This window comes from Onychostoma macrolepis, chromosome 20 (genome assembly GCF_012432095.1).
Source record: "Onychostoma macrolepis isolate SWU-2019 chromosome 20, ASM1243209v1, whole genome shotgun sequence".
NCBI lineage: Eukaryota > Metazoa > Chordata > Actinopteri > Cypriniformes > Cyprinidae > Onychostoma > Onychostoma macrolepis.
In genome coordinates, this window is record NC_081174.1 from 21,277,611 (window position 1) to 21,298,386 (window position 20,776).

The 20,776-nt window shown below is 44.1% G+C and overlaps 4 protein-coding genes and 1 pseudogene across 5 annotated transcripts; all 5 read left to right on the top strand.

Annotated features, from left to right (window-relative positions):
- The first annotated feature begins 733 nt into the window (after positions 1-733).
- LOC131527480 (zona pellucida sperm-binding protein 3-like) lies at positions 734-2,713 on the top strand (annotated as a pseudogene).
- Positions 2,714-3,695: 982 nt separating this feature from the next.
- LOC131526617 (zona pellucida sperm-binding protein 3-like) lies at positions 3,696-6,105 on the top strand. The gene is given in 10 exon segments (XM_058754963.1): positions 3,696-3,731; positions 4,619-4,720; positions 4,811-4,929; positions 5,009-5,112; positions 5,203-5,298; positions 5,301-5,379; positions 5,449-5,566; positions 5,641-5,726; positions 5,794-5,882; positions 5,995-6,105. Coding segments are annotated over 10 exon segments (909 nt in total). The 3' UTR covers positions 6,075-6,105.
- A 2,026-nt stretch (positions 6,106-8,131) lies between these two features.
- On the top strand, positions 8,132-11,351 carry LOC131526618 (uncharacterized). The gene is given in 2 exon segments (XM_058754964.1): positions 8,132-9,095; positions 9,098-11,351. Coding segments are annotated over 2 exon segments (3,111 nt in total). The 3' UTR covers positions 11,245-11,351.
- A 3,464-nt stretch (positions 11,352-14,815) lies between these two features.
- On the top strand, positions 14,816-15,984 carry LOC131527481 (zona pellucida sperm-binding protein 3-like). Of its 2 annotated transcripts, none has more exons than XM_058756602.1 (4): positions 14,816-15,462; positions 15,533-15,618; positions 15,689-15,777; positions 15,856-15,983. In XM_058756602.1, the coding sequence occupies exons 1-4, from the start codon at positions 15,412-15,414 to the stop codon at positions 15,933-15,935; spliced, it is 306 nt and encodes a 101-aa protein (XP_058612585.1). In that variant the 5' UTR covers positions 14,816-15,411; the 3' UTR covers positions 15,936-15,983. The 2 variants fall into 2 exon arrangements, with proteins under 2 accessions (XP_058612585.1, XP_058612583.1); XM_058756600.1 differs by having other exon boundaries at positions 15,117-15,462; positions 15,853-15,984.
- A 2,508-nt stretch (positions 15,985-18,492) lies between these two features.
- Positions 18,493-20,464, top strand: LOC131527736 (zona pellucida sperm-binding protein 3-like). Its single transcript, XM_058757033.1, has 8 exons — positions 18,493-19,088; positions 19,179-19,297; positions 19,377-19,480; positions 19,571-19,748; positions 19,818-19,935; positions 20,010-20,095; positions 20,163-20,251; positions 20,354-20,464. The coding sequence occupies exons 1-8, from the start codon at positions 18,522-18,524 to the stop codon at positions 20,431-20,433; spliced, it is 1,341 nt and encodes a 446-aa protein (XP_058613016.1). The 5' UTR covers positions 18,493-18,521; the 3' UTR covers positions 20,434-20,464.
- The last annotated feature ends 312 nt before the right edge of the window (positions 20,465-20,776 follow it).

Here is a 20,776-nt window from a genome sequence, read left to right on the forward strand (position 1 = left end):
CTCTACCGGGTTGTTGCACGGGCATCTTTGATATGATATTTTACTGGGCTTTTTTTGTGGTAAGTAACTGTAAAATTACGGCAAAGTCTAACAGTGTGAAGGGTGTGTAGACTCGTAAGAGCGAGTGAAGGTAGGAGGGTGTGGAGCCTGTGGCTGTTCTGTCAGCAAGCACCAATGACTTGAACTTGATGCGAGCCGTGACTGAAAGCCAGCGTGCAGAGATGAGAAGCTGTGACATGGGCTGTTTTGGGCTCAATGATAGACGTGCTACTGCATATTGAATTATTTGCGAGGGCTGATTGCACATGATGGAAGTCCAGCCAGAAGTGCATTGCAATAGTCTAGCCTAATGACAAGGATGTGTTGCATGTTCTGTTAGGAAGGGCCTGATCTTTCTAATGTTGTGTAGTGCAAACCTGCATGATTGTGCTGTTTTTGCAATATGATCTTTGAAGGCCAGCTGATCATCAAGGATCACCCCAAGATTCCTGGCTGAACATGATGGAATTATCATGGTAATATGAATTTAGTTCAAATACTGTATATCTTAAAACAGAAGAGAGACTAAAATGTTTTTAATTAATTTACATTTGCTTTGTTTTGGGGGCTTGATGAGTGAACTTCAGTGCTGCTGAGGCATTGATTCTGTAATTAGGATGGTCCACGGAGCAATTAAGCTTGTTTGGGGGTGGGCGGGGATAGTATTCATGACACTATAAAATGGTGCTACAACACCTTACTGCAGTGTGACTGTGTGGTAAGATGGTGGCTGTGATAATGGGGCTTAAAGAATGTGTGCTTGGGCTTTTAGTGCTGGTTGCATTTGATCAAGTGTACAGTGCCAGACTAGAACCCAGACTGTTTCACCCTCGAGTGTCTCAGCCCCGGGTGCTGACGGAAGAACCTCAAAGGGTTGATCCTCTGCTTGGGGAGCAGTGGAGTCCAATCCAAGGTCCTTATGAAGTTCAGTCTCAGAGGCCCCAGCTGGCCCCACTTACTACAGATCTGGCATCTTCAAGTATTCAGTCCAAACAAGAATTGCGGGCCCTGTCAGGAGCTTACCTGGAAGTTCCCAAAGGTCCCAGAAGAGCCAGTACAGCCGGATTTTAACTTTGATTTGCAGCAGCCTCAACCTTCTGACAGTGTAGCAGTCCAGTGTTGGGAAAATAGGGTGCATGTGGAAGTGAAGCAGGACTTCTTTGGTACTGGCCAGCTGCTTGAGCCTTCTCTTCTGTCTCTAGGGGGCTGTGCTGTAGTGAACGTGGATTCAGTTGCCAGAGTTCTGATCTTTCAATCTGAACTTCATGAGTGTGGTAGTCAGCTTGTGGTGTGTCTTCTGGCTCTTTAACCATGTTAAGAATTTGCTCATTGCCAAGGTCCTGCATATTGAGCAGCTTCTAAGTGCCCTCTCTTGCAGGTGACTGACAATGAGCTTGTCTACATCTTTACTCTTGACTATAGACCAGCAGAATTCCAAAGCACTCCAATTGTAAGGTCCAGTGCTGCTACAGTTGGTATTGAATGCCACTACCCCAGGTCAAGTGTCTTTACTTGAATTATTAGTGCAACCTTTACAATTCAAGTCTTTTGGACCTGAATGAGTGTTTCATTACAGGAGACACAATGTGAGCAGTAATGAACTGCAGCCAGCTTGGATCCCATATGCGTCCACCAAGGTTGCAGAGGACATTCTGGTCTTCTCCCTGAAGATCATGACTGGTTTGTATTTCCTCTTTAGACTAAGTGAAATTCAAATACAGATGAAAGTGCTAGTGTTTTCATTTGTGTTGGTTTCTATTTTATTTTAAGATGACTGGATGTTTGAAAGGCCTTCAAAGGTGTTCTTCCTGGGTGATGTCTTAAATATTCAGGCATCTGTGAAGCAGTACAACCATGTTCCCCTTCAGATATTTGTGGACCACTGTGTTGCCACTACAGGCCCTGACGTGAACTCCGCTCCAGTGTATTCTTTTATTGAAAACCATGGGTAAGAACATGCACAGTTCTCATACAATTGTGGGAATTAAGATCCTCATGGAACTCTTTGGTGTTTCAGTTGCCTCACTGATGCAAAGTATACTGGCTCCATGTCCAACTTTCTGCCCAGAGTGCACAATGACAAACTCCAGTTTCAGTTGGAGGCCTTCAGGTTCCAACAAGAAAGCAGTGGTGCTGTATGTATTTGTTTGTGTGGCGTTTCAAGTGCTTTTGAAGTTTGTTGCAAATAATAAATGGCCTGTCTTTGCAGATTTACATCACTTGTCTTCTAAAAGCAAGTGCAGCTACGGTGCAGGTTGACGAAAGTCATAAGGCTTGTTCTTTTAAAGCAAATGGGTGAGTCTGGGTGGATGATGCAGCTGTACTCGTATAAATGCATCCTCTAAACAAATTTTATTTTAGATGGGTATCTTCTGATGGAGGTGAGGAGGTGTGGCTGCTGTGACACAAGCTGTGAGTTGAGGACTGATGGCGTGTCCAAAGTTCCAGGTACACTTTACGTGTGTGGGGGTTGTGTGTTGTTGGTTTTTTCTTTTTTTTTTTTTTGAGCCCCAAATTTGAAGGTTTATTCTGGCTTTGACTGCTTTTCTCCATTTCACCACAGGTTTCCAGTGGGAGGGAAGTTCCCAAGTTGGCCCTCTCCAGGTCTGGGAGAACCAACGTCAAGCCAACAATGTGATTTGATTTCCTTTTTAAATAAAGCTTTAAGTACTAATGTTTGTGTAGGGTGGGTTTTTTTTTTTTCCTTAATACCCCCCATGATGGTTGAAGGCTTATTTCTGTTGGGTTCACTAGCTTCTGTTGACACGTAGGCAATACTAAGAGTTTACATTTATTCATTTGGAAGATGCTTTTATCCAAAGTGACTTGCTGTTGAGGAAAACAAGTGATTCGTCAAATAGCAATAAACATAACAAGTGCCTGTTATACAAGTTTTCAATAACATTCAAAACAAAAGCTAGGTCAGGAAGACATTGGCTGCATCTGAAAATTGCTGCATTCCAAGGTAGGAAGGCACCAAGGCACATCTGAATCCAAAGTTGGCTTCACTTCCTGTCTCCTGAGATGGTTTTTTTTTTTTTTTTTTTTTAAATTTAAATCTCAGATAGAGTTGGGTATAGGTGATTCCACCAATAAGAAATGAAAATGTCCCTGAGAGAGTACCTCATTTACTGACTGCAGGCTTCTGGTGTGGACTTGTAAGCGTGAAGGTAGGAGGGTGTGGAGCCTGTTGCTGTTCTGTCAGCAAGCACCAACGACTCTAACTTCATGTGAGCCATGACTGGAGGCCAGTACAGAGAGATTAGAAGCTGTGTGTGACATGGGCTGTCTTGGGTTCAATGACAAGATGTGCAGCTGAATTTTGAATCCTTTGCAGAGGTCTGATTGCACGTGAAGTCCAGCCAGAACAGCATTGCAATAGTCCAGCCTAGAAATGATGCAGCTGTGTTGCATGTTCTGTTAGGAAGGGCCTAATCTTTCTAATGTTTAGTGCAAACCTGCATGATTGTTTTTGCAGTATGATCTTTAAAGGTCAACTGATCATCAGGGATAACGCCAAGATTCCTGGCCGATCATGATGGGATTATCATTGATGAGCCTAGCTGGATGGTAACCTGTACTGATTGGGAGGCTGGGAAGATGAGAAGCTCAGTCTTTGCCAGGTTGAGAAACAGGTGATGCTCTTTTAGCCCGAGATGTCCGTCAGGCTGCCTGAGATCTGTGCAGATACCGTTGGATCATCTGATTGAAATGAGAGGTAGAGCTGCATGTTATCTGCATAGCAGTGGTAGGAAAAACCGTGTGCCTATATGATGATGGGTCCCAGTGATGTAGTGTGTATATAGAGAAAAGGAGGGGTCCAAGAACTGATTCTTTCCTCCACAAGCAACTCTGAAGGACTTACCTTGAGAAGGTGAAACCAGTGAAGTGCATCTCCGGTGATGACGAGAGGGTGGATGGAAGGATTTGATTATTAACAGTGTCAAAAGCATTAGCTAAATCTCACAGAATGAGAACTATTGATTTGGACTCAGCTCTTGCAATCCATAGTGATTCAGTGATTGACAGCAAGGGGGATTCAGTTGAATGGCCACTATTAAATCCAGATTGGTTATTGGTTGAACACAACGCATTTTGATTTTACAATGAAAACAAGGCCTTGAGAGACACAGGCCTGTAGCTTTCAACAAGTCGTTTGTTCTTTTGTCACGTGACATGACAGCAGCAGTAGATACAGAAATTGGTTAATTCCCAACCTTCCTTACAAACAAGTGCGTATTGTTTCTTTACCCTTGCAGTCAGGGGCGATTTGGGGGCCCTAAGCAAATTCCAGGTATGGGGCCCCCATACAATAACTATGTGTCCTTTTATGCTTAACCCCTATTTTGCTCGCTGGCTCTAGTTTATAGTTTATTTGTACCGTCACAACCAGTAATTTGTCAACCTGATGCTGTTCTAAAGCCAAATTTGGCTACCTTATTTTTTGAGATTACAAATGAAGACATTATCCAAAAAAAACTTGCACTTGTCCATTAATAAATTGTAAACCTTTCCAGTCTTTTTACAAACATAAAATTATCCCAGGCAACTCATTATATATATTCCAAGTGTTCTGAAGGCATACTGTAGGCTTTGCCGAGAAAAAAAATCGAAAAAGATTATTATTGCCAGAGTTCTGATCTTTCAATCTGAACTTCATGAGTGTGGTAGTCAGCTTGTGGTGTGTCTTCTGGCTCTTTAACCATGTTAAGAATTTGCTCATTGCCAAGGTCCTGCATATTGAGCAGCTTCTAAGTGCCCTCTCTTGCAGGTGACTGACAATGAGCTTGTCTACATCTTTACTCTTGACTATAGACCAGCAGAATTCCAAAGCACTCCAATTGTAAGGTCCAGTGCTGCTACAGTTGGTATTGAATGCCACTACCCCAGGTCAAGTGTCTTTACTTGAATTATTAGTGCAACCTTTACAATTCAAGTCTTTTGGACCTGAATGAGTGTTTCATTACAGGAGACACAATGTGAGCAGTAATGAACTGCAGCCAGCTTGGATCCCATATGCGTCCACCAAGGTTGCAGAGGACATTCTGGTCTTCTCCCTGAAGATCATGACTGGTTTGTATTTCCTCTTTAGACTAAGTGAAATTCAAATACAGATGAAAGTGCTAGTGTTTTCATTTGTGTTGGTTTCTATTTTATTTTAAGATGACTGGATGTTTGAAAGGCCTTCAAAGGTGTTCTTCCTGGGTGATGTCTTAAATATTCAGGCATCTGTGAAGCAGTACAACCATGTTCCCTTCAGATATTTGTGGACCACTGTGTTGCCACTACAGGCCCTGACGTGAACTCCGCTCCAGTGTATTCTTTTATTGAAAACCATGGGTAAGAACATGCACAGTTCTCATACAATTGTGGGAATTAAGATCCTCATGGAACTCTTTGGTGTTTCAGTTGCCTCACTGATGCAAAGTATACTGGCTCCATGTCCAACTTTCTGCCCAGAGTGCACAATGACAAACTCCAGTTTCAGTTGGAGGCCTTCAGGTTCCAACAAGAAAGCAGTGGTGCTGTATGTATTTGTTTGTGTGGCGTTTCAAGTGCTTTTGAAGTTTGTTGCAAATAATAAATGGCCTGTCTTTGCAGATTTACATCACTTGTCTTCTAAAAGCAAGTGCAGCTACGGTGCAGGTTGACGAAAGTCATAAGGCTTGTTCTTTTAAAGCAAATGGGTGAGTCTGGGTGGATGATGCAGCTGTACTCCGTATAAATGCATCCTCTAAACAAATTTTATTTTAGATGGGTATCTTCTGATGGAGGTGAGGAGGGGTGTGGCTGCTGTGACACAAGCTGTGAGTTGAGGACTGATGGTGTGTCCAAAGTTCCAGGTACACTTTACGTGTGTGGGGGTTGTGTGTTTTTTTTTTTTTTTCTTTTTTTTTGAGCCCCAAATTTGAAGGTTTATTCTGGCTTTGACTGCTTTTCTCCATTTCACCACAGGTTTCCAGTGGGAGGGAAGTTCCCAAGTTGGCCCTCTCCAGGTCTGGGAGAACCAACGTCAAGCCAACAATGTGATTTGATTTCCTTTTTAAATAAAGCTTTAAGTACTAATGTTTGTGTAGGGTGGGCTTTTTTTTTCACCAAGTTCTCTTTCTAACACTCGTTCGGTATCTCACTATGGGAACGCCTCAGGCGTGACCGATCGCGGAAGCACCAATAACACCACGTCTGCCAACTATGGCAGACCAATCGCTGCAGCGATCAGGGAGTCCCGCCTCCCTGTATATAAACCGCAGCTATCTGCCGTTTCGGCGTTCTCGCTCTCTTCCCCGTGAAGACTTCGGAAGCTGGCTCAGCAGACTTAGGGAATCATTGCTCAACAGTTTACAGACGGAGCCGCAAGGTAACGTCCCGAATGCAGGATTCCTAACGTTTGTTGAGCTTCACTTAGAGTGGGATAACTAACGCGTTACGGCGAGTTTTCTGCTCTAAGTTCTATACTTATTTTCCAAGTTTTGGGGGCGCTCACCACGCACCAAAACAGAGAAGGAAAAGAACAGCTCTCTATTGTAGCACAGCTCCGTACTAGTTAGCAGCTTACCGTACGAAGAGAGTGTAGGTCCCATGGCCACTACGAAAGAACCGGAGAGCCCTGGAGGAAAAGGTAATCCTCCCCATCCGTGTGCTTGTGGAATGTGGATTTCTGCGAAGGATTCACACGGCCTCTGCATCTCCTGTTTGGGCTCAAAACATGCTCAGGCGGCTCTGTCAAACCCCGAGGGCTGTCCTCACTGCTCGAAGTTCTCGGTTAAGACCCGAGAGCGGAGAGTCCGCGTGGCAGTAGCTGGTAAGTCGGACCCATGCCTCTCTGCTCAACCCAGAGAGGAACCAATGGACTGTCCACAGGCCAGCAGCTCGTGGGGAGAGATGATGGAGAGGGTGTCGCCAGTCCTTCCCCCGCTGTTCGATCCGTTAGCGGGAGAGGAAGATGACGAGGACGAAGTATTGTCAGCCATCCTCGAAGACGAGGATGACGACGATGAAGATGCTATTCTTCCCCCGAATCAGTCGCGTCCGCCGAGTGCACAGGAGGCGAGTTCACCCTCCCCCGTACAGACGGACACAGATCTACTCGAGGTCTGTCGCAGGGCCACGGGTAGACTGTCGATCGATTGGCCATCCCAACCGGCAGGTCCGGGGGCTGAAAGAGATCTGTATGATGGAAAGAGACTTCCGTCACGTCTCCCTCCATCGAGGCAGTTTATTCCAGCCGTCCCGGCTTGTGTGGCTGAAATGAAGAGGTTTTGGGATAAGCCTTTTTCCCACCGAGTGCCTGTTAAGGGCTTCTCGAGGCTAGACGTTCAGGGTATGGAGGATGTGGGGATGGCGGACCCTCCCCCTATCGAGTCATCGGTGGCTAATCACTTGCACCCAGGTCGCCGGGCGGCGCTCTCTTCAACCGGAGCCTCGCTTCCAGGGAAAACAGAGCGCTTCGCCGCCTCTGTTTTTCAAAAGATCTATAAGTCATCGGCACTGGCAGTTCGTGCTCTGAACGCGACGTCCCTCCTTACTGCCTACCAAGCGGAGTTATTAGAGGAGATGGGGCGTCAGCTGGACTCCGGATCTCCCAACCCAGCGATCTGGGAGGAGATATGTGTCATTGCAGATTTAAACCTGCGCACATCCCGCGGAGCAGTTCAAAGCTGCGGTCGGAGTATGGGCTTAGCGGTTGTGGGAGAGAGATCGCTATGGCTCGGTTTGTCAGGCCTCTCTGACAAAAAGAAGGTGGAGTTTTTGGATGCCCCTATTGATCCAAAGGCTATGTTCGGCGCAACGGTAACAGCAATGCGTCAGCAATGTGACCTGCGGAAAAAGGAGGGAGAGGCATTCGAGGTCTGTCTCCCCAGAAAGCCGGCAGCTCGGCCTTATCACCCGAGCCGACCGAACTTCAGACCTTCAGGGAGAGGGGGACACTCTGATTATCAGCCTTCCCGTCCTGCTCCACCGCAACAGCCGGGAAACGCGGGCCCTCAGTCAAAGCCCGGTTTCGTGAAACCAAAGCAGTCTTTCGCAGCCGCAGCAGCGAAACACCGGTCGGCAGCCCCTCAGGGAAACAAAAAGAGGCGGGCGACCTGAGATGTCAGCTTGGCATCAGGAAGGGTTTGGAGACAGCACCCAGGGTTTCTCTGTCCCATCCCTGCAGAACGATTCCATTCTCCCTCCCGCGGGGAAAAGGAGAAGGAATTTAAGTGTGGAATGGACGTGTGCGGTCAGTTCAAAGTCCAATGTTTGCGGGGAAATGGCCCATGTTCTTCTGGTGCCCCCCAAAGAATTGTCTCTCCCTCCACCTACGAGGTTTGTTCCGAGGGAGCAAGGACAAAAGTTCGCAAGCATCCCATCACAAATAAAGTTTTCTCTGACGCATCCAGGCCAAGGGCTGAGGGCGCAGAGTGGAATAAAAATAAAGAAGGATCACAAAAAATTAAAACAATCACAAATAAAGACGAATCTTACTCCTTTACTGGAGCGGCATTCCCCTCCTTCGCCACTAGAGTGTGCTGCAACACCGCTAGTGAGCGAAGACGAGAAGGGCCCACTCGCAGCTCAGGCCGCGAACTGGCGCGCATGCGCAGTTCATCCCTGGGTTTTAACCACGATAGACAGGGGTTACAGACTTCAATTCGCTGTAAAACCTCCTATGTTCAATGGAGTGGTAATCTCAGTGGCCCAAGGGGAAGCAGCTCAGATTTTAGAGGAAGAAATATCCTCTTTAATGAGAAAAGGAGTGATAAGAGTGATTCCATCGAGAGAAAGCCACTTAGGTTTTTACTCCCGATACTTTGTGATTCCCAAAAGAGGGGGAGGTCTCCGTCCCATTTTGGATTTACGTGTCCTCAACAAACACCTCAGAAAATACAAATTCAAAATGCTGTCGCTCAGAACGTTGTGTCAGAGTATTCGTCAGGGAGATTGGTTCACCTCAGTGGACCTCCAGGACGCATATTTTCACATAGATATTTTTCCTGCTCACAGGAAATATCTGAGGTTTGCTTATCAGGGCACAGCATACGAGTATACAAGAATTCCCTTTGGCCTCGCTTTGGCCCCCGGGTTTTCAGCAAGTGTGTGGAAGCGGCTCTGATGCCATTGAGGAGGGGAGGGATCAGAGTCGCATCATATCTGGACGACCTGCTCATCTGCGCGCCTTCCCAGAGGCAAGCAGAGAGCGATACGGGCAGACTAGTGACGCATCTGGAGAGACTAGGTTTCAGAATAAACCAGACGAAGAGTTGTCTAACTCCTGCACAGGAAATAGTCTACTTGGGTCTCAGGTTGAATTCAGTGACGTTTCGAGCTTTCCTATCAGAGGATCGCATCGAGACATTTCACAGTTGCCTCTCCCTTTTTCAACGAGGGAGATCAGTCTCTTTCAGAATGTGTCTTCGGCTACTGGGTCTGATGGCCTCAACACTGTCAGTGGTTCCCCTGGGACTGCTGCGAATGAGGGATTTTCAGAACTGGACAGCGTCACAGGGCATTCGCCCAAAGAGCCGTCTCAGCCGCAGAGTGCGCATCTCACCAGAATGCATGAACGCTCTCCGTCACTGGAGAGCTCCGTCTTTTCTCAGAACAGGATGCCTTCTGGGTCCTGTTATGTTAAGGAAAGTGGTGACGACAGATGCATCTCTCACGGGCTGGGGGGCGGTATTCGAAGGCAGAACAGTGAGAGGAGTTTGGTCTCCCGCACTGAGAGAGAAGCACATAAATTTTCTGGAACTACTAACAGTGTTACTAGCTCTGAGACATTTTGTGCATTTTCTCAAGAATCATCATGTATTGGTCAGGACGGACAATACAACGGTGATAGCCTACATAAATCGGCAGGGAGGAGTTTGTTCTCACAAGCTTCACTTGTTAGAGAAAGAACTAATTATGTGGAGCAGCAGGACTCTCCTGTCGTTACGCGCGACACACGTTCCAGGAATAATGAACAGGGGAGCGGACTTACTGTCCAGGGGGAATCCTCTGTACGGGGAGTGGAGACTCCACCCCCAAGTGACGCTCAAGATGTGGCAGAGATTCGGCCGTGCAGCTGTAGATCTCTTCGCATCGCGCGAAGACGCACAATGTCCCCTGTTCTTCTCTCTGGCCGGAAATATTTCACCCCTCCCCTCAGAAACTAGCTCTCTGGGCCTGGCCCATGAGAGGCTAAATCTGGATGCAGCTGGGTTACCTCCGAAAGTGATAGAGACAATTCAGAACGCCAAGGCTGCCTCGACACGTTCTTTATATAATCTCAAATGGAGGGTGTTTGAGGGATGGTGCGCCGATAGAAACATTGTTCCTTTCTTGTGTTCAGCTTCGGATGTGATGTGCTTCCTACAGGACCTTCTGGACAAGGGCAGAGCCTTTTCTACAGTTAAGGTTTATCTGGCCGCTATCTCGGCATGTCATGTGGGTCTTAACACGGGTACTGTTGGCCAACACCCTCTCGTCTGTCGATTTATGAGAGGGGCACGTAGGCTACACGCAGTATCAAAGCCGCTGGTCCCGCCTTGGGATTTGTCCATAGTTCTGAACGCGCTCTCAAAAGCCCCTTTCGAACCCATTGATAACATTGCCTTGAAGCTGCTCGCTTTGAAGACGGCTCTGTTACTTGCTCTCACTACAGCAAAAAGGGTGAGTGAGCTACATGCTTTATCTATTCACTCCTCATGTATGATGTTTGCTCCGGGGGGTCGAAGAGTAACTTTTAGACCTAACCCGGCGTTTGTGCCTAAAGTGTTTGATCACGCTGGTGCAGTTCAATCAGTGGACCTGCTAGCTTTTCATCCACCGCCCTTTTCATCCCCAGAGGAGGAGAGGTTACACAGTTTATGTCCGGTTCGTTCTCTGTATACGTATGTTCAGAGAACCCGCACACTTCGTAAGAGCAATCAGCTTTTTGTCTCGTGGGCTGACTCTTACAAAGGAAAGCCTATCTCCCGTCAGCGTCTTTCCCACTGGGTGGTGGAGGCTATCGTGTTATGTTACAATAATATGAATAAAGAGCCCCCAATAGGATTACGAGCACACTCAACTAGAGGTATGGCTACATCCTGGGCTCTGTTTAAGGGCATTTCTATTCAAGAAATTTGCGCGGCAGCCAGCTGGTCTTCTCCGCACACATTTGCTCGTTTCTATAGACTGGATGTGACAGAACCATCTCTGGCCCACTCAGTTCTGGGAGTGAGTAGTCAGGGGGTATAATGCAATTTATTAAGGGGAGTATTCCTTTGCATTCTGTTTCACCTCAGTTGGGCTTTATGATTCAGATAATAACCTACTCTTTCTTTAGTCTGCTTCGTCAGCATATCGGCAATACGGGAGTGGTCTATATCCCATAGTGAGATACCGAACGAGTGTTAGAAAGAGAACGTTAGGTTACTGATGTAACCCGGTTCTCTGATAACATGAAGTGAGGTATCTCACAACATTGCCCTCCTTGCCTTACTGCACGGAGAAGAGATATGCGGAGAATGACTAAACGGCAGGTAGCTGCGGTTTATATACAGGAGGCGGGACTCCTGATCGCTGTAGCGATTGGTCTGCCATAGTTGGCAGACGTGGTGTTATTGGTGCTTCCGCGATCGGTCACGCCCGAGGCGTTCCCATAGTGAGATACCTCACTTCATGTTATCAGAGAACCGGGGTTACGTCAGTAACCTAACATTCCTGGCCGATCATGATGGGATTATCATTGATGAGCCTAGCTGGATGGTAACCTGTACTGATTGGGAGGCTGGGAAGATGAGAAGCTCAGTCTTTGCCAGGTTGAGAAACAGGTGATGCTCTTTTAGCCCGAGATGTCCGTCAGGCTGCCTGAGATCTGTGCAGATACCGTTGGATCATCTGATTGAAATGAGAGGTAGAGCTGCATGTCATCAGCATAGCAGTGGTAGGAAAAACCGTGTGCCTATATGATGATGGGTCCCAGTGATGTAGTGTGTATATAGAGAAAAGGAGGGGTCCAAGAACTGATTCTCTCCTCCACAAGCAACTCTGAAGGACCTACCTTGAGAAGGTGAAACCAGTGAAGTGCATCTCCGGTGATGACGAGAGGGTGGATGGAAGGATTTGATTATTAACAGTGTCAAAAGCATTAGCTAAATCTCACAGAATGAGAACTATTGATTTGGACTCAGCTCTTGCAATCCATAGTGATTCAGTGACTGACAGCAAGGGGGATTCAGTTGAATGGCCACTATTAAATCCAGATTGGTTATTGGTTGAACACAACGCATTTTGATTTTACAATGAAAGCAAGGCCTTGAGAGACACAGGCCTGTAGCTTTCAACAAATCGTTTGTTCTTTTGTCACGTGACATGACAGCAGCAGTAGATACAGAAATTGGTTAATTCCCAACCTTCCTTACAAACAAGTGCGTATTGTTTCTTTACCCTTGCAGTCAGGGGCGATTTGGGGGCCCTAAGCAAATTCCAGGTATGGGGCCCCCATACAATAACTATGTGTCCTTTTATGCTTAACCCCTATTTTGCTCGCTCACTCTAGTTTATAGTTTATTTGTACCGTCACAACCAGTAATTTGTCAACCTGATGCTGTTCTAAAGCCAAATTTGGCTACCTTATTTTTTGAGATTACAAATGAAGACATTATCCAAAAAAAACTTGCACTTGTCCATTAATAAATTGTAAACCTTTCCAGTCTTTTTACAAACATAAAATTATCCCAGGCAACTCAATATTCAAAGTGTTCTGAAGGCATACTGTAGGCTTTGCCGAGAAAAAAATCGAAAATGATTATTATTAAGGGAAAATCTCCAGTCATTGCATTCGTGCATTTATACGATCTGTGACAGTTCGCGCCGGTGCGCCTAGGAGAAGCACACAAGAGAGTCATTTTGAAACCTCAAGATAAATAAAATTGTGACTTGAAACACAATACCTTCTTTACTGAGGTGAATATCTCTGTTCTGAGACAGTCAGCCTAGAATGCGCGCAAAGAGCGCTTCCTCATAATCACTAGCTATCTCTCACTTCAGTTCATTGCGATCTCACGACGTTCCGTTAATAAGCTCTACACTGCACAATGAATCTCTTATTTACATCGTATCTACACTTTGTTATAATGAGATGATCCCCGAACTTGCAGCACTTGACAAAAACTCGGCATTTTGATCGGTAAGTGGATTCTAACTTAAACACTTCTGGTCACTGCGTTCAAGAAATCAGCGCACATGTCTGTGAACGGCTACACTGCTCAACGCTGCAGATATGTTTCGCCAATATCAGATGAGGCCCCCTGATTCCACTGGGCCCTAAGCGGCCGCTTACTTCGCTTATTGGTTAAATCCGCCCCTGCTTGCAGTTAGGCTACGTATTGTTTCGTGTCTCAAATTATATTTGAGCTTTTCATTTCTTACAGTTTATAAATTTGTGAATTTCTGTAATGGTTCTTTTCCATAACATTGAATGTGGTAATGAAGAGTTGATTAATGCTTAACTTTATCTGTATGATGGGAAAAATCACTGATAATTCCTAAATATAAAAAAAAAAAAAAAAAATTACAAGAAAATACTGATCCGGGAAGCTGTCACTTGACAAAAGAACGAAAGGCTTGAACCCGAAGACTCACGCCGGTTGCACACTGCAGGGCGTAAGCAGCGCGTATTTTTTTCGGCGCCCATGTTAACAGATTAGAGCATTCACACCGCACGCAGAGGCGGCGCGGCAGCGCGGCAGCGCGTAGCAGGAGCAGAGCAGAAGCGGCAGCGCCGCGATAGTTTCGGCGCCGAGTCTATTTTTGATGCGCCGCTTACGCTGAATTAAAGCCACAGTGCACTTTTCTTGATCAAAATTGACCTGATTAACATGAAAAATGACACATTTCACGTAAAATCATGTGAGGTGTTTCTTGTTTCACAATCACGGGGTAAAAGGCACACTGTATTAATAAATACTTTAGCTAAAAAAAAAAATTGATACTAATGTTAATACTTGTTCAAATCAATCACTTTAGCAAAGTTAGGCTATTTTCTGCTTATTTTGATAAATAACGTTCAATAAATATAATGTCATTAAAATGTTAATATAAAAATATATTTTAAAATACACAAACAAAATAAAAAGTAAAGATTCTGAAAGCAAGGAGATCCCATAATAAATTAATATAGATTTACAGTAGTAACAACAAATTTTATTTTAATGTGATTAATATCATGTTTTTAAATATGATGGTTTCATTATAAACATATGGGCCGGTTGCACCAGCTGGTCGTAAGGCTAGGCTGGACATAAAATGCGCATTAAGTCATGCGTAGAATTTTTACCCGTTGCACCATCTCGGCGTAGTGCTACGTCTGACACTAAATCTTACGCCTAGTCAGAGGTAGGTGTAAAGTGAAAACTCATTATTTGCTCGGACATTATTAGTTTTTAGGATTCATGTCTGTTAGTTAATTATTACTGCAGACGTGAACTGCAATGTTTATGGTCTTTTCAGGCAGGATAAGCGATATCAGTCGCGGAGCTCGGTGTTGACTATAACACTCTGTCGACAGTAATTGAACTAATAAAAAAAAAATGTACATCTTGTAATTATACAGTAAAATATTACATATGATCTGGGATTATTAAAAGAAATGTAGCCTACCATTCCACATCTTGCTTGGAAGGACAGTATGCTTGGAAATATTTCACGTCTTTAATTCCATTGTAGCGTGCCTACCATTCAATAATGACAGTAAGTTTGTGCTTTGTTGTTTTTAATCAGAGATAAAAGTATCAGCTTTCAAACTCTGTCAGTTTTATCACAAAATACAAACTATAAATGTGGTTTTCCAGCCACAGAAAGACGTCACGTAAAGTCACATTTGGCTACCTCAGGAAAGACATGCATTGTACATATAACCTCGATTGTCAGCTAGAAAAAAATAACTAGAAAGAAGCCTTGTATTGCATTCATTATATTTTACTTAACCTGCCGCCTTCATTTTTAATGTTTGTTTAAAGAAATCTGTCATGGGAACGTGCAGGGAGACTATATAAAAATGCGGACTTGTTAGAAAATATTTACTCAATGAAATCATGGCGCGGTGGCTTCACTTGTTATGATGTCTTGAGCAATTCAGTTCTATATTAGTAGTTGTTGCCATTGCAGCGTGAACGTCGTCTCAGCTATATCTATAACTGTGGGAGAATGTGGCAGCGTGGACTCGCATCGTCTACGCCGGGCTTAGCTGCGCCTGATCGTAGTTTTAGTTGGTGCAACAGGTGTAAATATTTATCGTTAAGCTGGACGTTGCAAAGCCCAGCGTAGGGCTTACACCCAGCTTTTTTACGTCTAGCTGGTGCAACTGGGGCCGGTTGCACCAGCTGGACGTACACCCGGTCGTAAGGCTAGGCTGGACGTAAAATGCGCTTTCAGTTGGAGGCCTTCAGGTTCCAACAAGAAACCAGTGGTGTTGTATGTATTTTGTTTGTGTGGTGTTTCAAGTGCTTTTGAAGTGTTGCATATAAGTGGCCTGTCTTTGCAGATTTACATCACTTGTCTTCTAAAAGCAAGTGCAGCTATGGTGCAGGTTGACGAAAATCATAAGGCTTGTTCTTTTAGAGCAAATGGGTGAGTCTGGGTGGATGATGCAGCTATACTCTGTATAAATGCATCCTCTAGACAAATTTATTTGTTTTAGATGGGCGTCTTCTGATGGAAGTGATGAGGTGTGTGGCTGCTGTGACACAAGCTGTGGGTTGAGGACTGATGGTGTGTTCAAAGTTCCAGGTACATTTTGCATGTGACTGAGCCCCAAATCTGAAGGTTTATCCTTGCTCTGACCGTTTCCTTCATTTATCACAGCAGGTTTCCAGTGGGAGGGAAGAGCCAAAGTTGGCCCTCTCCAGGTCTGGGAGAATCCACATCGAGCCAAAAATGTGATTTGATTCTTGTAAATAAAGCTTTAAGTACCAACAAGTGTTTGGAACTTTTTCATTCTCTTACTTTTAAAGTAAAAGCAAGTTGAAACTTAAACTGATAGAATGGAAGCACTTAAACTGAGCTCTGTAAGTGAACTAGTTTCAAAACTAAAGTGGCTGAATTATCTAATCATCCCCATGTAGTAGCATTTGCTTTTACACGTGTGTAAGTGACTTGGAGTTGTTACGTTCTGTTTCCACTAATCAAGCCACTCTTTATAGCATGTTTTATTTCACATGTCTTTGTTTTGCTCTCGTGTTGAGCCATTTTGTCCGCAACCATACAATTATTAGATTTCTACAGTGAATCGCTTAACTTCCACTGGAAATTTCAATTTGGCAATCGAAACATTACTTATAAAAGTCTGCAGGGCACTGCAAGGCATGCAAATTAAATTATTGAAAATAAACATTCCCATCAGAATTTGGACAAAGATTTTTGATAGTGTCATACTGCTTATTGCCCTATATGAATGTGAGCTCTGGGGACCAATGAATAACTACAGCCATAAAGATTGGTGCAAATGTCCTTTTAGAGAGTCTACAGATAGAGTTCAGCAGAAGCATCCTTCATATCCACAAACACGTCAAATAACATGTAGAGCGGAATCAGGCCATTTCCCCCTAAATCTAAAAAAGTAAAGTTCTGGATTAATTTAAACTCTAGTTCTAAAGATTCTCTATATTTTAAAGCAAAAAATTGTGCTCAAAGTCATCTTTGTGTAATGGTGTCAGATCTGAGTAACAAAGCACTCAATATCACTGACCCTGAAAACCTGTAAGAATCAAAGAAATTATGAATAGAGAGAAAAGACATGCACACAGCATTGGAAAGAACAAACCAAAGACCAAAATAGTCTCTGATGTTATTTGAAACCAAACAAGAGTACAGTCTGGCTGACTATCTTGTCTCAGTCAGGAATTTAACACCGATATTTACTGACGAAGTACAGACTTAGTGACCACCAGCTGGCCATAGAAAAAGGACGAAATAAAAAGAAGTGGTTACCAGAAGAGCGAATCTGTAACAAATGTAGGTCAGGAGCAGTTGAGACGGAGGAACACTTCCTCCTTCACTGTGAAAAACATACATCCTTAAGAGACTCACTGTACAGTCAAATACAGATTATTCCTGAGTTCCGATCAATCCCTGAACATGACAAATTAGGAATATTACTTGGGAAGGACCTACTTTTTCTTTAGTAGCACATATTTATAAATACCACAAACTAAGAGGTAAAGAGTGAACACTTCTGCATTAGTAGTACAATTAATGTTTATATAAATATTAGGCCTATATATTTATAGATGTATTTTATGTATTTTTGTTTTGTTTGTTTCTATTCTGCTATGTACAATGCTTTTGCAATAATATGTACCCATTAGGGCATGCCAAAGCAATATGATTTGAGAGAGAGCCAACCAACAGGCAAGCCTGTGAGAAAACACACTACTTCAAATGACTTCACACACATTAACGGCATTTATTTAACTGAGGAGTAAAATGTACCATAACTGACAGTAAAAAATTCAAAAGAAAAATCATTATTCTTGTAAATACTAGATTGGGTGCATCTGTACTGGAAAAGGCAGTCAGTTTCACAAAAGTGGCAGTTTTTGAGGAAAACAGTTCCCTCAGACTTATTTACTTTCCATATATGTTTACATTTTAAAAGTAAGTTATAAAATAGATTTGTTAAGTAAAAAGGAAGACTCACAGCTGACGTCTGGCGATCCACTTAGAAGGAACATCCGTTATGTGCTCACTGGGCACAAACCTCAGTTTATAACCTCTACCGGGTTGTTGCACGGGCATCTTTGATATGATATTTTACTGGGCTTTTTTTGTGGTAAGTAACTGTAAAATTACGGCAAAGTCTAACAGTGTGAAGGGTGTGTAGACTCGTAAGAGCGAGTGAAGGTAGGAGGGTGTGGAGCCTGTGGCTGTTCTGTCAGCAAGCACCAATGACTTGAACTTGATGCGAGCCGTGACTGAAAGCCAGCGTGGAGAGATGAGAAGCTGTGACATGGGCTGTTTTGGGCTCAATGATAGACGTGCTACTGCATATTGAATTATTTGCGAGGGCTGATTGCACATGATGGAAGTCCAGCCAGAAGTGCATTGCAATAGTCTAGCCTAATGACAAGGATGTGTTGCATGTTCTGTTAGGAAGGGCCTGATCTTTCTAATGTTGTGTAGTGCAAACCTGCATGATTGTGCTGTTTTTGCAATATGATCTTTGAAGGCCAGCTGATCATCAAGGATCACCCCAAGATTCCTGGCTGAACATGATGGAATTATCATGGTAATATGAATTTAGTTCAAATACTGTATATCTTAAAACAGAAGAGAGACTAAAATGTTTTTAATTAATTTACATTTGCTTTGTTTTGGGGGCTTGATGAGTGAACTTCAGTGCTGCTGAGGCATTGATTCTGTAATTAGGATGGTCCACGGAGCAATTAAGCTTGTTTGGGGGTGGGCGGGGATAGTATTCATGACACTATAAAATGGTGCTACAACACCTTACTGCAGTGTGACTGTGTGGTAAGATGGTGGCTGTGATAATGGGGCTTAAAGAATGTGTGCTTGGGCTTTTAGTGCTGGTTGCATTTGATCAAGTGTACAGTGCCAGACTAGAACCCAGACTGTTTCACCCTCGAGTGTCTCAGCCCCGGGTGCTGACGGAAGAACCTCAAAGGGTTGATCCTCTGCTTGGGGAGCAGTGGAGTCCAATCCAAGGTCCTTATGAAGTTCAGTCTCAGAGGCCCCAGCTGGCCCCACTTACTACAGATCTGGCATCTTCAAGTATTCAGTCCAAACAAGAATTGCGGGGCCCTGTCAGGGAGCTTACCTGGAAGTTCCCAAAGGTCCCAGAAGAGCCAGTACAGCCAGATTTTAACTTTGATTTGCAGCAGCCTCAACCTTCTGACAGTGTAGCAGTCCAGTGTTGGGAAAATAGGGTGCATGTGGAAGTGAAGCAGGACTTCTTTGGTACTGGCCAGCTGCTTGAGCCTTCTCTTCTGTCTCTAGGGGGCTGTGCTGTAGTGAACGTGGATTCAGTTGCCAGAGTTCTGATCTTTCAATCTGAACTTCATGAGTGTGGTAGTCAGCTTGTGGTGTGTCTTCTGGCTCTTTAACCATGTTAAGAATTTGCTCATTGCCAAGGTCCTGCATATTGAGCAGCTTCTAAGTGCCCTCTCTTGCAGGTGACTGACAATGAGCTTGTCTACATCTTTACTCTTGACTATAGACCAGCAGAATTCCAAAGCACTCCAATTGTAAGGTCCAGTGCTGCTACAGTTGGTATTGAATGCCACTACCCCAGGTCAAGTGTCTTTACTTGAATTATTAGTGCAACCTTTACAATTCAAGTCTTTTGGACCTGAATGAGTGTTTCATTACAGGAGACACAATGTGAGCAGTAATGAACTGCAGCCAGCTTGGATCCCATATGCGTCCACCAAGGTTGCAGAGGACATTCTGGTCTTCTCCCTGAAGATCATGACTGGTTTGTATTTCCTCTTTAGACTAAGTGAAATTCAAATACAGATGAAAGTGCTAGTGTTTTCATTTGTGTTGGTTTCTATTTTATTTTAAGATGACTGGATGTTTGAAAGGCCTTCAAAGGTGTTCTTCCTGGGTGATGTCTTAAATATTCAGGCATCTGTGAAGCAGTACAACCATGTTCCCCTTCGTATATTTGTGGACCACTGTGTTGCCACTACAGGCCCTGACGTGAACTCCGCTCCAGTGTATTCTTTTATTGAAAACCATGGGTAAGAACATGCACAGTTCTCATACAATTGTGGGAATTAAGATCCTCATGGAACTCTTTGGTGTTTCAGTTGCCTCACTGATGCAAAGTATACTGGCTCCATGTCCAACTTTCTGCCCAGAGTGCACAATGACAAACTCCAGTTTCAGTTGGAGGCCTTCAGGTTCCAACAAGAAAGCAGTGGTGCTGTATGTATTTGTTTGTGTGGCGTTTCAAGTGCTTTTGAAGTTTGTTGCAAATAATAAATGGCCTGTCTTTGCAGATTTACATCACTTGTCTTCTAAAAGCAAGTGCAGCTACGGTGCAGGTTGACGAAAGTCATAAGGCTTGTTCTTTTAAAGCAAATGGGTGAGTCTGGGTGGATGATGCAGCTGTACTCCGTATAAATGCATCCTCTAAACAAATTTTATTTTAGATGGGTATCTTCTGATGGAGGTGAGGAGGGGTGTGGCTGCTGTGACACAAGCTGTGAGTTGAGGACTGATGGTGTGTCCAAAGTTCCAGGTACACTTTACGTGTGTGGGGTTGTGTGTTTTTTTTTTTTTTTTGAGCCCCAAATTTGAAGGTTTATTCTGGCTTTGACTGCTTTTCTCCATTTCACCACAGGTTTCCAGTGGGAGGGAAGTTCCCAAGTTGGCCCTCTCCAGGTCTGGGAGAACCAACGTCAAGCCAACAATGTGATTTGATTTCCTTTTTAAATAAAGCTTTAAGTACTAATGTTTGTGTAGGGTGGGTTTTTTTTTTTTTTTTCCTTAATACCCCCCATGATGGTTGAAGGCTTATTTCTGTTGGGTTCACTAGCTTCTGTTGACACGTAGGCAATACTAAGAGTTTACATTTTATTCATTTGGAAGATGCTTTTATCCAAAGTGACTTGCTGTTGAGGAAAACAAGTGATTCGTCAAATAGCAATAAACATAACAAGTGCCTGTTATACAAGTTTTCAATAACATTCAAAACAAAAGCTAGGTCAGGAAGACATTGGCTGCATCTGAAAATTGCTGCATTCCAAGGTAGGAAGGCACCAAG